Source organism: Marmota monax, unplaced genomic scaffold, assembly GCF_021218885.2.
Source record: "Marmota monax isolate L192 unplaced genomic scaffold, Marmota_monax_Labrador192_F-V1.1 WCK01_AAM20220418_F8-fsc00102, whole genome shotgun sequence".
NCBI classification, from domain to species: domain Eukaryota; kingdom Metazoa; phylum Chordata; class Mammalia; order Rodentia; family Sciuridae; genus Marmota; species Marmota monax.
This window is the reverse complement of record NW_026692494.1, coordinates 808,615-824,655: the sequence shown is the minus strand read 5'-3', so window position 1 is coordinate 824,655 and position 16,041 is coordinate 808,615. Positions and strand designations below refer to the sequence as shown.

At 40.6% G+C, this 16,041-nt stretch overlaps 1 protein-coding gene and 1 pseudogene across 1 annotated transcript; one reads left to right on the top strand and one right to left on the bottom strand.

Moving 5' to 3' along the window:
• Positions 1–3,492: 3,492 nt before the first annotated feature.
• Positions 3,493–8,434, top strand: LOC124092278 (olfactory receptor 7G2-like; annotated as a pseudogene).
• Positions 8,435–13,884: 5,450 nt separating this feature from the next.
• Positions 13,885–14,907, bottom strand: LOC124092277 (olfactory receptor 7G3-like). The gene has a single exon (XM_046443739.1). It carries the CDS (start codon positions 14,905–14,907, stop codon positions 13,885–13,887), a length of 1,023 nt encoding a protein of 340 aa, XP_046299695.1.
• Between the last annotated feature and the right edge of the window lie 1,134 nt (positions 14,908–16,041).

Genomic DNA, 16,041 nt, shown 5'->3' with positions numbered 1-16,041 from the left:
TATTCTGATACCCTCATCAGTAACATTTTGTTCTTTTTTTTAATTTTTGATTTTTATTTATTTATTTATTTTTGCCTTTCATATCAATTGGTAGTTCCTGGATCATTTTCTTATGTACTCAAATTGTCTGTTCTCTTTTAACAATGTCATCATCTTACAAAACATACAAAGATTTTTCCACCTAAATGTCTCCTCTCTTAGTTTTGTTTTGTTTTTCTTACTCCATGGAAAACTTTTGGGATTTACTTTTGCTTTTTACATACTTATTCATCCAGGAGAGCTGCAGTGGCCTCAGTGCTATATTCTATGGTCCCTCATCTCATTATCTACAGCCTGAGAAACAGAGACACAAATGAAGCCTGAGGAGAATATTTAGTAGAGTAACATTTTTGGATGATTGTAAGCATATTTAAATTAGATTTCTAGACTGTATCTTAGTGATCACTGGAGCTTTCATGTAAACCTTTTTAATTTGTCTTTTTGAGGAAGACCAATTTCTGTAAAGAAAGACTTTACTTTTTGGAGTAAGTGTTCAGTATGGAAAAACATGGAAGAAAATGAAAGCTGGAAGGATTAAGGGTCATGAGTTTTTTTACAAGCAAAAGAAGACCATCCGTAAGTCTAACCATCTCTGTAGGTGTGGAAATGAAAATAATGGAATTGTTACATCTCACAGGAGAATCCGGAGAGTACCCAGATAGACCATCACTGGAGCAGGTGCCGGGAGAGCAAAGGGAAAAGTGTTCAGCACCACCGTTGGTGGACAGCTCCATGCTTAGCTCCCATTCTGTCTTACAGAGCAGAACTTCTCAACTGGTGTCCCGAGAGCTCCTGCAGAGGTGGATCATCTGAGGACTACATTCAGGTTCCTTGATCTCACCCCAAAACTATTGAATTTGGATCTTTGCTGAGTCTTCTGAAGCATGTGCTTTATAAAGAAGTACTTCTCAAATCTTAACAGATAGGTGTTAATTAATATTTAAAGAACAAATAGTATAAGAACAGGAAAGAATAGTTAGTGATAAATATTTAGCTCCTTCCAAATCAGTTAAACATATCTCTATCTCATGACTCATTCATTTCGCTGCTCAGTATTTACCTAGGAGAAATGAAAACACATGTCTACAAAAGGATGTGTACACGAATGTTCATAACAGTGCTGTTTGTAATCATCCCAATCATTTATGGAGAGGTGAATGAATAAGCAAAGCATGCAACATTCAAACAATGGAATATTGCTCAGGAAAGTAAGCAACAAACTAGAGATATAAGAAAGATGTTGTGTCAAAAAACCAAGTATGATGTAGGAAAAACAGAAATGAGTTTTACAAAGGAATATTGGAACTGGAGATGTAACTCAGTGATACAATACTTATCTAGGATGTGAGAGCCATGGGATCAATTTTTAGCATGGAAAAATTGACAAAGAGACAGAAAGAAAGTTTTTCTGTAGATGGATGCATCATTATTGATTTTGGTGTCCATCAAATCTATTTTTATCTATCTATCTATCTATCTATCTATCTATGCATATATATAGAGAGAGAGACATGTATCTGCATGTCTATATCTATATATACTAAATTCTGTTTACAGGCGTATAAATAAAAGTACATACTTTAAATATATGTACCTTATTGTATATCAGTCACACTTCAATAAAGTTGTGAATAATAACAAAAATGCCTTTTTGCATTTGATTGCATGTAATATATTAGTAACTGTTTGATATAAAATGCAAAATAATAAGCATAATCAATGTTCCATGGGCCATACTATTGCTTCTCAGAGTTTGAATTTTTATCATACCTTCATTATTTTATCACATGAATTTACACAAGTAAAGTATATGTCTACACATGTAAATGCGCTATATTTACCAACGTGAATGTTGCATTTTTGTAGTATTGTTATTAGGTCAGTGTTGCCTTGAATATACAAAAATAAGAAGAATAGAATACAACCAAAGAAGGGAGGTGTGTTGAGGTGTGCAAGGTGCTTGAAGTGGAGGTGAGCCTGAACAGGTAGAGGGAAGAAGGCATCTGGTTGGGCTCTCCATGTGGGAGAATCAGCCAAAGCAAAGCTCTCCATCACTCAGGTTTGCTCATTAAAGATTTCTGCAGCCCTATGATTGCATAAGACTAAACAGAGTTTGACTAATTAGGAGCTTTGGATATTGAAGCCCCATGTGTCACAGAAATGGCAAACATTTTGCCCATGACCACCCACTCAACACCTTGCCCAGGGGAGAAACAGCTCACCCGGCTCTGGTCTCAGGACCATCATATCTGCACAGGAGGCAGGTACTGCACTATCTCTCTGTGTTCCTTGAGAAGAGAGAGCTCATCTTTCTCCTTCATATCCAGGGAGGAACAGGATGTCATTCCTCAGTGTTGTCACCCAGGTAATAAGAAGTCTACTGGCTTGTGCTTTCCCATAATGGCAGGTTTTTGTCTGTCAACTAATATCAGAACTGGGTCATTTGTTGCCGCAGTCTGGCTGGGCACAATCAGGAGCCACTTGTCAAAAGAAACTAACTTTATTTTTAGAACCACACACGACAAACAAAATAGTCTCTCAGGAAAAACCCTCAGAGCCTCAACTGCCACCACCGGCTTTCCCCAAGCCTCCCTCTCCCACACAAGCTTCTCCCCACCTCCCACAATCCTCCTGCTCTTGAGGCCGATTGGCTGGGTCACGTGGGCGGAGCCAAAAAAGTCCCCCAATGAGCAGCTCCGTGGTCTGAAAGGGCAGGGAAACAGTCCAATGAGCATCACCGCAGAGGAGCCAATCAGCTAGATGTTGCTGGGGCCGAGGAGCCAATCAGCTAGATGTTGCTGGGGCCGCTGTGAGCCAATCATCAGCCAGCAGCTGGAAGTTTGCTGGCAGCTGGAAGTTTGCTGGGGCCCCTTTGGCTGTGGCTCTCAACAATTTGTGGGTTGTCTTCCTGATTCTCTGTCATCTCCATGTTTCCTTCTACTCATGCACCATTATCTGAGTAAGTTTCATTCTACTAATGCCCTACTCTGACCTTAAAGTCCAGCCACTCTTGCTCAGTTTTGAAGGATGTTTTAGAATTTCCCAATCTTTCCTTTAATTTATCTGACAAGTGTCAAAAGTACATGGCCAGTTTCTTCTTACTTTTTTCCTTCCTGGATCGTAATACCCCTGTTGTAGAGCAAATACCTGGCTGACACTACTTCCTGTTTGATGATACTCTAATAGACAGCCACATAGAAGAATGAATTTATGGCATTTTCTAAAAAATGGGTGGAACTGAAGAACATTATGATAAGTGAAATAAGCCAGGCTCAAAAGATCAAGGATGGAATGTTTTCTCTAGTACATCAAAGCTAGAGAGAATAAAAAGGAATAAAAAAAGGAAACTCAAAAAAATATAAAGACCAATGGAGTAGAGAAAAGGTATGTAGAGACAGGGTGAAGGAAAGGAGAATGGAAAGTACTGGGGAATGAAATGTACCAAACTATGCCATGTCCATGTATGAAAATACCACAATTAATTCCACATCTTTAGTTGATAACTGCAAATTTCTGGGAAGAGTGAGTTTATGAAATCTCCCCCTGAGAATCTCACACATATGCACAAGCAGGAAAAGCAAACCACTCAATGAACACCAATGATATTTAATGATTATATCCCATATCTCATGTATATATAACAATAAGTCTAGATAAAAAATAAATAAACCTGGATATAGCAACACAAATACAAATTGAATAAGAGAAAACTTTCCTAAAAGACACATGTACCATAATAAAATTCAAGTAAGTTCAAAAATAGCAATGATAATAACTTTTTGATTTTTTTATAATATATATATTATACATTTGTCATCTTATACATTTGTCCCAACCATCACTTCTCATCTACTATGACTGGTGCAGGCAGTCTGGTCATGTCCACAGCAGAAGCAAGTAACAATACCAAGATCCAGAGTGTCTCATGCCCAGCCCTGTCCCTGAAGCTTTCCTCAGCGCACATCCTCACAATATTCCCACCAAGCTTCATCGTGGCTCCCGTTATACAGATGAGGAGCCTGTATAATCACACAGTGGAAAACTTATTGTTGATTGTGAACCTAGCACTAAAACCAGAATCTAACTCGGGTGTGTGAAATCCTGACAGACATGGTTTGGGTTACCTAGAGTTAATATAGTTTGTTATTGGTTTCCTGCTGGTTTGAGGCTTGGGATATTTTCAGGGTTTAAGGCCAATAATGACTGTCTGTTTTGTTTCTAGTCATTGCTACAATGTGGAAAAGAATGGGCAATTAAAATTTTTGGACAATCAACTAGTGTAGTAGAGAGTAGGACAGAAAGAAAAAAGAGGGAGGGAGGGAGAGAAGGAGGGAGGGGGGTAATACTCCCTTCACAAAGTATATGTGAAAGCCTTTCAAAATAAGGGATCCTTACACACCCATTTGGTTTCATGACCTTTACTTTCCCCATCCTCCTCCTCAGAACGTGAAACCAGAAAACCAATCAGGTGTCTCAGAATTCCTCCTCCTGGGACTCTCAGAGGACCAAGAACTGCAGCCCCTTCTCTTTGGACTGTTCCTGTCCGTGTACCTGGTCACAGTGCTTGGGAACCTGCTCATCATCGTGGCTGTCAGCTCTGACCCCCACCTCCACACCCCCATGTACTTCTTCCTCTCCAACCTGTCCCTCACTGACATTGGTTTCAGCACCAGCACAGTCCCTAGGATGCTGAGGAACATCCAGAGACAGAGCAAGATCATCAGTTATGCAGGCTGCCTCACCCAGGTCTGCTTTGTCCAGATCTTTGCTGGAATGGAAAACTTTCTCCTTGCAGCAATGGCTTATGACCGTTATGTGGCCATCTGCCATCCCCTCAGGTACACAGCCATCATGAACCCCCGCCTGTGTGTCCTGCTGATTCTCTTGTCCTTGACCATCAGCATTGCAGATGGCCTCCTGCACACTCTGATGTTGCTGCGACTGTCCTTCTGCACAGACCTGGAGATCCCCCACTTCTTCTGTGAACTTGATCAGGTCATCAAGCTGGCCTGTTCTGACACCCTCATTAACAACATCCTGGTGTATGTAGTGACTAGCGTGTAAGGTGGTGTTCCTCTCTTTGGAATTATTTACTCTTACATCAAAATAGTCTCCTCTATTCTGAGGATGCCATCATCTGGGGGAAAGCATAAAGCCTTTTCCACCTGTGGGTCTCATCTGTCTGTTGTCTCCTTGTTCTATGGGACAGCTTTTGGGGTCTACATTAGCTCTGCAGTGACGGATTCAACCAGAAAGACTGCAGTAGCTTCACTGATGTACACTGTGATCCCTCAGATGCTGAACCCCTTTATCTACAGCCTGAGGAACAGGGACATGAAGGGGGCCTTGAGGAAACTCACTGGAACATCTCCTTTCTTGAGACTGTAGAATGAGTCAAATGAAAGAACACCAGGTAAGACTAATGGTGAGTTCTTCCAACATCACATCCCTATGCTACCATAATTAAACTCCCTTATGCTGTGGATATTTCATCTTTGATCTGAAATCTGACTTGTCTTTTATTGAAAACACCTGTGATCTTTCTGACCTTGATCCACTGGTTGTCTTTCTCAGTAGCAGAACATAAACAAAGGATTCTTCCTATAGTGTTTGGGGGGTATTTCTCAGGTGAAGGTTTGAGAGAGCAGGTCCAAGGGAGGAGTGAAGGAAAGATCTTGGTGTCGCCGAAGGACTAGATTTCATCTCAACCCATGTAGAGCTCTGTGTCTGTGGCTTCCTGACATTATTACCAGTTTAATATCCAATTACATTTTGGCCTTTCTCACTGGGGCTCTGAAGACTGATTATCCAGAAGGAATTCTGTTGAGTTCTCCACAGAACGGAGCAGCTGTGCATTGCTGCCTGTCAACCCTCTCTGAGGCCACAGCTCAGAGGCTCATAAGTATTCTGCCTGCACAGTACCAAGAGCACGTAGTACTGCACTTAGCTTCTCATCCAGGAAATTGGGCTGAGTTGTCTACTCACAGATTTGAGGTAGCTATAAAATTTTAGAATTCTATCCAGGAGGATGGCTTTATCTCAAATAAGAAAAAAAAATGCCACTCAACTTTGATCAAACAAGATAATCATCTTGAATAAATTAGAGTTAATTATGGATCTCCATGCCCAGCACCCTGGAGTCCATCTATCTCTGTGTGAGCCAGTTTCATCCTCCTGCTGGCTCCCCACGTGGTCACTGGATGTCTGGACTGCTTGCAGGTGCCATATTCTGACCCGATACCTCTCCCAGAGTGTCCACTCTTAAAATTCAATTGTGTATTAGCTGCTGTGTATTGCAGCATTTCATGTGTTTGACCTATGATATGATTCACAATTTTACCTGCATTTTAGCTTGTTACAAGTTTAATTCTGCCAGGCACAGTGGTACACAGCCTGTAATGCCTACAACTCAGGAGTCTGAGGCAGAAGCATTTCAAATGTTCTAGGTCAGCCTGGGCCACTTGATGAGGCCCTGTCTCAAAATAAAAAAAAATATAAAATGGCCAGGGGTGTAGCTCAGTGGAAGAGCACACCCTGAGTTCAATCCTCTTAGTACCAAAAATTGAATTATATCTTATGTACTGTGCCTTCTATTACTCATCCTGATGTATTTGAGATTTACTGACATTATTGTGTGTCAAGAGTTCATTTTCAATGCTGTATATATTTGCAAGACACATGATGATTTCACAATGTAATTATCTCTTAAGTATGTGAGTAGCCCTTTCACTTACTTTTGTTGTGTGTATTTAAAGTATGCAATGTGAAATGATTATTATAGTCATCAAGTAAATTATCATGTCTGCCATTTCATATATGTTAAAAGCACAGTAGTCCAGAGCTCTTTATCTGTGGTTTCTCTGCAATTACCCATAGACAAATGCAATCTGAAAAGTTTACATGGAGGATATTTTTTAAAAATATTCTCATCACATTTAAATTATGCTGCATTTTCAAATTCAATGCACATGATGTATAGTGACTGAACTTTTATTTTGATCTGTGAAAATGAAAAACTATGAGATGAATTTAAACACAGTTATAAATATGGTAATACATGCTCTCTGCTTTCAAAGACCCTACTATGAAATATAGCATGTAATATTATTGATCACAGTCACCATATTGCAATAGGACACCAGAACTTGTTCCTTCTCTCCACCTGAAACCTTGCACCTGTTGACTGACACTTCCTCACCTTTCCCTCCTCCCTGCCATCCCCAGAGTCTGGCAAGCACTATTCCACTCTCTATTTCTATGAGATCAATGTTTTAGATTTCCCCATGAATGATTTGATCATTATACAATGTACACATGTAATAAATTATCAGACTGCACTGTGTAAAGATGTACAATTGTGTCCTTTAAAATAAAACTTATAAAACAAAGACTTTGACAATGCACCAGGAAGAAATTATTTTTAACTAATGATAGACAGTGCTTTGCTCAATTCACATGGACACAGGAACTTTTATACATAAGCAAATTTTGTGTAAATTCCAGGAAGCCTGAATTAGGGATCCAAAAGAAAGTAAAACAAGAATAAATATGTTTCCTTTTTGTAATATAATTGAGATGGTTTCATGCTACATCAGACTTTAATGAAAGATAATTATGAAAACTGTTAAATGGTCACTTATAGGGAGCAATGGTCAGCATCTCCTTGGGGAGTTCTTCCTGCTGAGGAGGGTGGAAGCCACCTGAGAACTTAAAGCCTAAAATAAATAGTGAAGAACAAAAGACAGAGTCAGAAATATATTTTCAAAAGTGGAGTCCCTGATAGATCCAGTCCACATAAGAGTTGGAGCTAGACAAAAGAAGATGGCTCTAGTGGTTTATTTAAGGGGGTACATCACAGGCAGGGATAAAGTTTCAAGTGCAGAGTCTTGCTTCCTGATATTTTGCAGTCAGCAGTTGATCGACATCTTGGCAGGTTACACCCATCTCAGGTGCTGTGTGGGACATGGCAGAGTGGGATAGGAATTCACAATGTGTCATGGCAGTTAACCAGAGGAAATGTCCACTGGTCATTCCCAGACACCAGATGATCCTATCCACTAGGCTTGATGTGTGGTGGCCCACACACATCCCCTGGATGGTTCATGATAGTTACTCACAGAATGAAGTGAAAATTATTTTAACAATGCATGGTAGAAGACTCCCCTCCTCATACCCAGCTGTGCTTCATCTTAACTGGCATCTGTTTGAAGACAAGCATAATTCCAGAGATGCTGGGAACATCCGAGCACAGGACCTCAGCATCACTTAAGCATGATGTCTCTTCCAGTCATGGTCTGTCTTCATTTTTACTGCCTTAGAACTAAGTTTCCTTGCAGTCATGTCCTGTGATGGCTACATGGCTGTCAGTCACCCCTTGGGTATGCAGTTATTATGAACCCCCGCCTCTCTGAGTCTTGCTGATTCTGGCTTCTCTGTTCACCAGCATTGAAGATGGCCTGATGTATCAGATGGTGCTGTGACTGCCCTTCTGCACAGACCCAGAAAGCCTCACTTCTGTAGACTCATTTGGATCATCAACCCCATCTATCCAGTGCCCTCTTCCGCGATGTCCTGATTCATCCATGAGAGAAGAAATAGGCAATGCACAAGGAAAACAAGCATGTGATGAGCCATCCGGATGTCCTGCCAGGACAGATGGACTTATCAGCACAGCAGCTGAGTGCTGCTAGCAGACAACCCTTTACTCTCAGACTCCTTCAGGGAATGCCTCAAACTCTCCTCAAGGAGACATTACTTTTCCTACACAGCAGAAATCTGCTGCTTCTTAAACTTAATGACCTACAAAATATTCTGAAATGTGTTTGTGTTCTTGTGTGTGTTGAGCAGGGATTGTGGTGAGTATATTAGTTGGTAGGAGTATCATAACCAATTACCTTGGACTGGGTGTCTTAATAGAAATGTCCATACTCATACTTCTGGAGGCTTGAAATATAAAGATTGAGGAGTCTACCAGGGTGATTCTAATCTATTCCTAGGTGATGCTGCACCTGCTGGTCCATTGATTTTTGCCTTTCATCCCATCAATTTCACAAGATTCATCTACAACATGGAACCCACAAACCAAACAGCTGTTTCAGAATTCTTTCTCCCAGGCCTGACAGAGGACCAGCCCTGCAGCCCCTCCCCTTCAGCCTGTTCCTGTCCATGTACCTGGTCACCATCCTGGGAAACCTGCTCATCATCCTGGCCATCAGTTCTGACTCCCACCTCTGCACCCTCATGTACTTCTTCCTTTCTAACCTCTCATTTAATGACATCTGCTTAAGCATAAGCATGATTCCAAAGTTGCTGGTAGACATCCAAGCACAGAATAAGACCATCACTTACACACAATGCATCTCGCAGCTCTGCTTTGTCTTGGTTTTTACTGTCTTAGAAAATTTTCTCCTTGCAGTGATGGTCTTGACTGCTATGTGGCCATTTGCCAACCCCTTAGCTACATGGTCATCATGAATCCCTGAGATACAGAGGTATGTGCTTGTCCAGGTCTCTCAGTCTACAAGATATAAAAGAGGTACATTTTCTTTGTTGGTAAGTATATATTTGGGGTTTACTAGAAAACTGCCATGAGTCTCACTTGCAAAGCACCATGAATGGAGGAGAGAAGAAACAGTGGAGAGAACTGGGTGATCTGAACCTGGCTTCTGGGGCCAGGGGACAAGCCAGCCTGAAAGCCTCCCTTCTGTTTCCTTGGTCTTTAAGGATATTCACCCCATGGATCAGAATGGTAGTGAAATTGCTAGTCTAACCGGGAGCTTGCATATTGAGCCCCAGGGGTGTGGAGACTGCATAGAGTCGGCTTGTGACCACCCCACTCCACAGCCCTGCCCAGTGGAGAAGCAACACTGGAGCCTCCTGCTAGAACCCCCTTCCTGACCAGGACCTGTGGGCTCAGTTGGTCTGCCTGCACTTCCTGGATGTGCACCTTCCACCACCATTTTAAACATTTTTTTGCATGCTCAGAAGAAGGCAATATGAGGTTCAGAAATGACAGGAAATATTTGAATAAAGTCATTGTTGTATTTTACATATAACTTCTGCTTGTCTATGTGTATAGGGCCAATAGAAGTACATTCTAGTGTAGTGCGAATGTGAGGCAAAGTAGTAAACCTTCATGACCTGGGAAATAAACACTGAGCCCTGTCCTGGCAAACCATGCCCACCTGAGGTGGAACTAGCATCCACCACCCTCAGCTTCATTGTTGATAACATTTGCATAATTAGATGATGTCAGTGGTGTGATAGGTCATGAAGCTCATCAGTGAAGATGTCTTCAGTCCTAGTAAGGAAGAGAAAACCTAATTGTTAAAGAGCTCAAACAATAACTCGAGTTTTCCTGCAATGACTCAGAGACAGGAAACACACTGGAACAGAGAGTGATTCTCTCCACGAAGGGGCCACGTCCTGGGACTGGTTCTCTTTGTCCCCAGGTTTTTGCAGAACATGCTGCCATCAGGTGTCACCTGGACATGATCTCAGAGACAGGAAACTGAGTGTCCTTCCGTGGGACCACTGGTGGGTGACCTTCCCATGGGTGAAGCAGATTACATCTCTGAAGTGCATTGAGTTGTGGCTCTCAGGTGTCCAGCTGCTGTCTCAGTCACTGTGACTAACTTATATGACAAATTGCTGCAAGGCAATTGTTTCCAATAGGGGATCTGTGGAGGAGGAGCATTAGTGGATGATCTGGGCTCTCAGGTAATCAAATGATTTCAGAAGGGAGAAAACACAGGAAAAAAAATGGGGTAGTCACGCAGGTCATGATGGAATTGATGTGGTCGGTATTTGATTGTTTTTCCCTTACACAACTGTCATTCCCACAGACCTCTAATGCCTTTGCATCTCCAGTGCAGATATAATTGTACAATTTATTACATAACAGTGCTTCCATTTCACGTGTCTCAATTCAAACTTAGTGGATGGATTCCTTGTCTCCCTGTTACTCTCATCACTTTGCCCCAGAATCTATTGTGCTCTTGGGTGTGGCAGTTACTCTCTTATTCCAAATATTCCCATTATGGTGCCAGTAGAACTGAGGAATATTTTTGATGGTGATAAAATGTTTTATCTATTTTATTTTCTTATAAATAAAGTCATTTCCATATTCTCCTCTATGTCTAATGTAGGAAATAAAAGGTGGTTTTATAGAGGGGTGGATTTGTGGGTTGTAGTGGAGTGGATTTTCATTTTTGCATAGTTCCAAAGGATCTGCTAAGTAGTTGAATCAATTTACCTTCTCAATAAATATTCCTGATTTTCCAAATTATCTCTAATACTTAAATTACTCTGATAATATAAAGGATGCAAAATGGCAGTTGATTAATTTGTTTATCTCATTAAGAGGTTTAGAGTGCATTCACATATTATTGTCCATTTATTTTTCTGTCTTGTGAAGTATGTATCTGTGATACATCTACTGAATTTTTCATATATCCTAAAAAAGGCAATTCATAATTGTTCTTTTATAATTGGTATAGCCATCCTATATATGTATAGCATACATACATATTTAATATTGTCTTATTTTGCTTGTGCCTCATGGTATTCACTAGTTGGCCACAGTGTGCAGAATTCCCATGGTTTAATTAGTAAGTACCTCCCCTCATGGTCTGTGCTCAGGAGGTCTCTATATTGAAACTTGTACTTTCTTCAATAAAGGATTTTTTGTTTTACCTTTCCCAGTTTAGGTTGAAACCACATGAAATTTATTTTTGCCTTGACACAAGACATGTGTCAAATTCATTTTCTTTTTCTTAGGGCGTTTGACTAAATGATCCATCCGTTTCCTGTAAGGTCAATTCAGAAATAAACTGTTCATTTACAGGTGAATGTTTTCTGGAATTCCTTTTCTAAACAATACTATTGTTGTATCTTTCTTGCTCTAATATCACACCTTTTAACGTCTGTAGACCATCAGTCAGCCAAAACTGTTGCTGTGGTAATAAAAAGCTCTAAAACCTTTTTTAAATTCTTACTTACAAGTATAATTTTTACAACAGGTAAATGCTTTTCTGATTATTTAAATTTGTGCCCATATTTAATAGTGATAGGAGGTGGAACTTGTCATATTAATTAGGTTTTTCTGAAGTCATGGAGCTTCACCCTGAGATCCATGGCCTTGTAACAAGAGGAAGAGTGGAGAAATTCCTGTCCTTGCTAAGAGAAGAAACCACAAACAGATAGCAGTGTGCAAACCACATGAAGAGTCATCACCAGGGTCTGGATCATCTGTCACCTGGATCTTGGAATTTGCAACACCCAGTCCTTAGAGAAATAAATGTCCACTATTGAACCTTCCCAGGCTACGGTGTTGTGCAATAGCAGCCCCCGTTGACTGAGGCTGACATTCATTCATGAGTACAGAAGAAAGCAATCAATAAGAAGCCAAGAACAAATCAGATGATACAATAGCAACAGGGTAGAAGACGTTCTGATGAGTGTTTCACCATTTTTATTGGTGCATTATAATAATACACAGTAGTGAGATTCATTATGCCATATTCAGACATGCACCAAGTATAACGTGATTCAGTTCATTTCCTAGTAGCTTCCCTTTCCTTTCTTCCTTCTCCTGATCTGCTCATTCTACTCTACTGATCTTCTATTTATTATTATTAATTATTATTACTAATATTACTATTATTCATGTATTGATTTATGCCTTGGTGAGTTTGAGCCTTCTCCATGTCCTGTTTCACAGGCTGTAGATAAATGGGTGAGTTTTTTATCATAGGGACCTAGAATACCACCCCATTCATCTCACAGTGATTAGTTTACAAAGGAGCAAAGGTCCTGATTCTGGACTGTGATATGTGAAAGGATGTTTTCTTAATAACTCCATGAGATGGCTGGCTCTCTGTTGCAACAAAACCTAAGGAAAATAGAGTCTGCATTCTGTTTTCTGGAAAATGTTGGGATATGACCCCTGGAACTGAGCCAGGCTTTCAATGACCAGTGGGGCAGCATTAGGGTGAAACTAACAGGAGGAGGAGTGAATAAGGGGCTTGCACTGTGTGTGGAGGTTCAGCTTGTGAAATTTAATTAACTCGGGATCATCAGCTTCATGGTGCGAGCTAACTCAGTTAATAGTGTTTTCCATGTTTTGAGCTAGAACCCATTCTCCTTCATGAAATTCAAACATTCCATAATTATGTCAAATTCTGCAATATAGAATTTAGGTCAAATGCATGAAAGAGGAAGCCAAGTTTAGTGGGTGTGGTTTTGCTATGTAAATGGCATAGTGATAACCCCTGAGCTGACCGCCACCTACTGTCATGGTTGACTGTCATTGCACAGCTCCTATAATCTCTGAGAATTACCTCAGATCAACATAAAATGGCAGGGTAATTATCAGCCTTGGAGACAAAGTTTAGAATATCATGAGTTATAAAACAGGAACTAAGATTGCAATAATTTGGGGAAGCCATAAATGGCCATGTACATGGGTTGAAGTAGAGGCTAATCCTCCTCCTATACTGAGATGCTTACTTATCTTCATCCTTTGTCCTAATGTCCTACTGTCACTCACATTCCTCCGAGAAATACCCCCAAATCTCTATAGCTAGAACCCTTTGTTTATGTTTTGCCTCTATGGAATCTGATCACAGAATTAAACTCAAAAAGGTTGCGTGAGTTTTCAAAATCCCAAACAATTGAAGACCCCAGTCAGTTTCCAAGTCTAAGTGGAAATACCCAGAACAGAAAAGGGCCTAAGCATTGCACCCTAAGAGCTTAATGGTAGAAGAGAACTCTTTGGCTCAATATCCAACTCTTTGGACACTGATTCATTTTAGAAATGAAAGCACAAAGCACAGAACTAATCAATCATAAGGAAGACATTTGAATGAGTTTCTTTAAGGCCTCCTTCATGTCCCTGTTCCTCAGGCTGTAGATAAAGGGGTTCAGCATTGGAGGAACCACAGAATACATCACGGAGGCTATTGCACTCTTTCTGGATAAGTCTGTGACTGCAGAGCTAATGTACACCCCAAATCCTGTCCCATAGAACAAGGAGACCACTGAGAGATGAGATCCACATGTGAAAAAGGCTTTAGACTTTATCCCAGATGATGGCATTTTCAGAACAGAGGACACAATTTTAACATAAGAAAAAATAATCCCCCAAAGAGGAAGACCACCCAGCAGGCTAGTCATCACATATACCAGGATGTTATTGAAGAGGGTGTCAGAACAGGCCAGCTTGATGACCTGAACAAGTTCACAGAAGAAGTGGGGGATCTCCAGGTTTGTGCAGAAAGACAGCCTCAGTAGCATCAAACTTTGGAGCAGGGCATACATAATGCTGATGGTCAATGACAAGAGAATCAGCAGGACACACAGGCGGGGGTTCATGATGACTGTGTACCTGAGTGGATGGCAGATGGCCACGTAACGGTCATAAGCCATTGCTGCAAGGAGAAAGTTTTCCAATCCAGCAAAACCTGCACCAAAGCAGACCTGGGTGAGGCAGCCTGTGTAACTGATGCTCTTGCTTTGTCTCTGGATGTTCACCAGCATCTTAGGGACCGTGGTGGAGATGAAATAGATGTCAGTGAAAGACAGGTTGGAGAGGAAGAAGTACATGGGGGTGTGGAGGTGGGAGTCAGAGATGATGGCCAGGATGATGAGCAGGTTCCCAAGCACTGTGACCAGGTACATGAACAGGAACAGTCCAAAGAGGACGGGCTGCAGATCTGGGTCCTCTGAGAGACCCAGGAGGAGAAATTCTACTGTGCCCGCTTGGTTTTCTGAATCCGTGCTGTTGGAGAGCCTGATGGGAAAGATACAATTGATGGGACAGATAATGGATACACAAACCTCCTTATTAGGAAATTTCAGTGTCTGCATCATGAGGTGAAGTAAATGTTACACTCTTCTCACCTCCTGCTCACAGCCTCCTGTCCTTCTCACTTCCACTCTCCCAACTATCTGACTGTTCTAATTTTATTTCTTTAATACCGCCCCCATTCCTACTCTGTCCTACTAATGGGAACAAACAAGCAACTGATATGTGGCTTTTTTCTTGACAATTCTCCAATCCTTAAATAAACAGTAGATGAATAAACAAACAATATTACAGCTAAATCAATAACAGCTTTAATCAACATTTCAACTCCATGTATGTATGGTATGTCAAAATATGTTCTACTGTCATGTATACTTAAAAAGGTCCAATAAAATAAATTGTAATAGATTAAAAATAAAGATTTCAACTCATAGACACGTGGCTTTCATTCTGGCTTCAATGCTTGGTTGGTAAACAAGGAAAGTTCATGATTTATGCAAGAAGCATCAGACTCCTTATTTGTATTTTGGGGAACGACTATAAAACCAAATTGGAGTAATGGGTGAGTAATGGGAAGTCAAGTCTTCAACAATAGTGGCTGAGATCCATGACACTATTAGTATTTCTGTTGTGATTTGCTCTTGGCACAGATATAATTAGGACACCAGGCACAGTTCATTATAGGAGGGAAGAGAGGAGTGGAACAAATATGGGGAGATGAAAGATAAACAAAATATCCTTATTTGATAAATGAAAACATCAGGGAAGCCTCAGCGTACTGAGATGCTCACCAGCAACCTGCAAGCTTGCATAGAGAGTCAGGAAGAGTGGACACCTGAACAAAGCTCATAACGTTCCTGTGTGTTTCTCATGGACATGCAGTAAAGTGTCTTGAAATGAAAACAAACACAACAGCAGTGCAAGTGTTAACTGAAATAATTTAAAAACTAAAAGAGAAAACTGACTTTTCCTAACAATGCATCCAAAGAATGATAAAAATTTGAAGTGTTGAATTATCACAGATATGAAAATTTTAATTATATAAACATCTCAGGTACTCAAAAGTCAGATCAAAAAGAATAAAGAACTGGGTGTGGGCCATTCAACACTTAATTAAAAGTTATTGCCATTTTTGCATTATTATTTGAAAACAATAAGTAATACATATTCATTTTCCATATCCTTAATAATATGAG

Excerpts from the sequence above, each read along its gene's own strand:
- LOC124092277 (XM_046443739.1), bottom strand. The coding sequence starts at position 14,907 with ATGCAGACACTGAAATTTCCTAATAAGGAGGTTTGTGTATCCATTATC.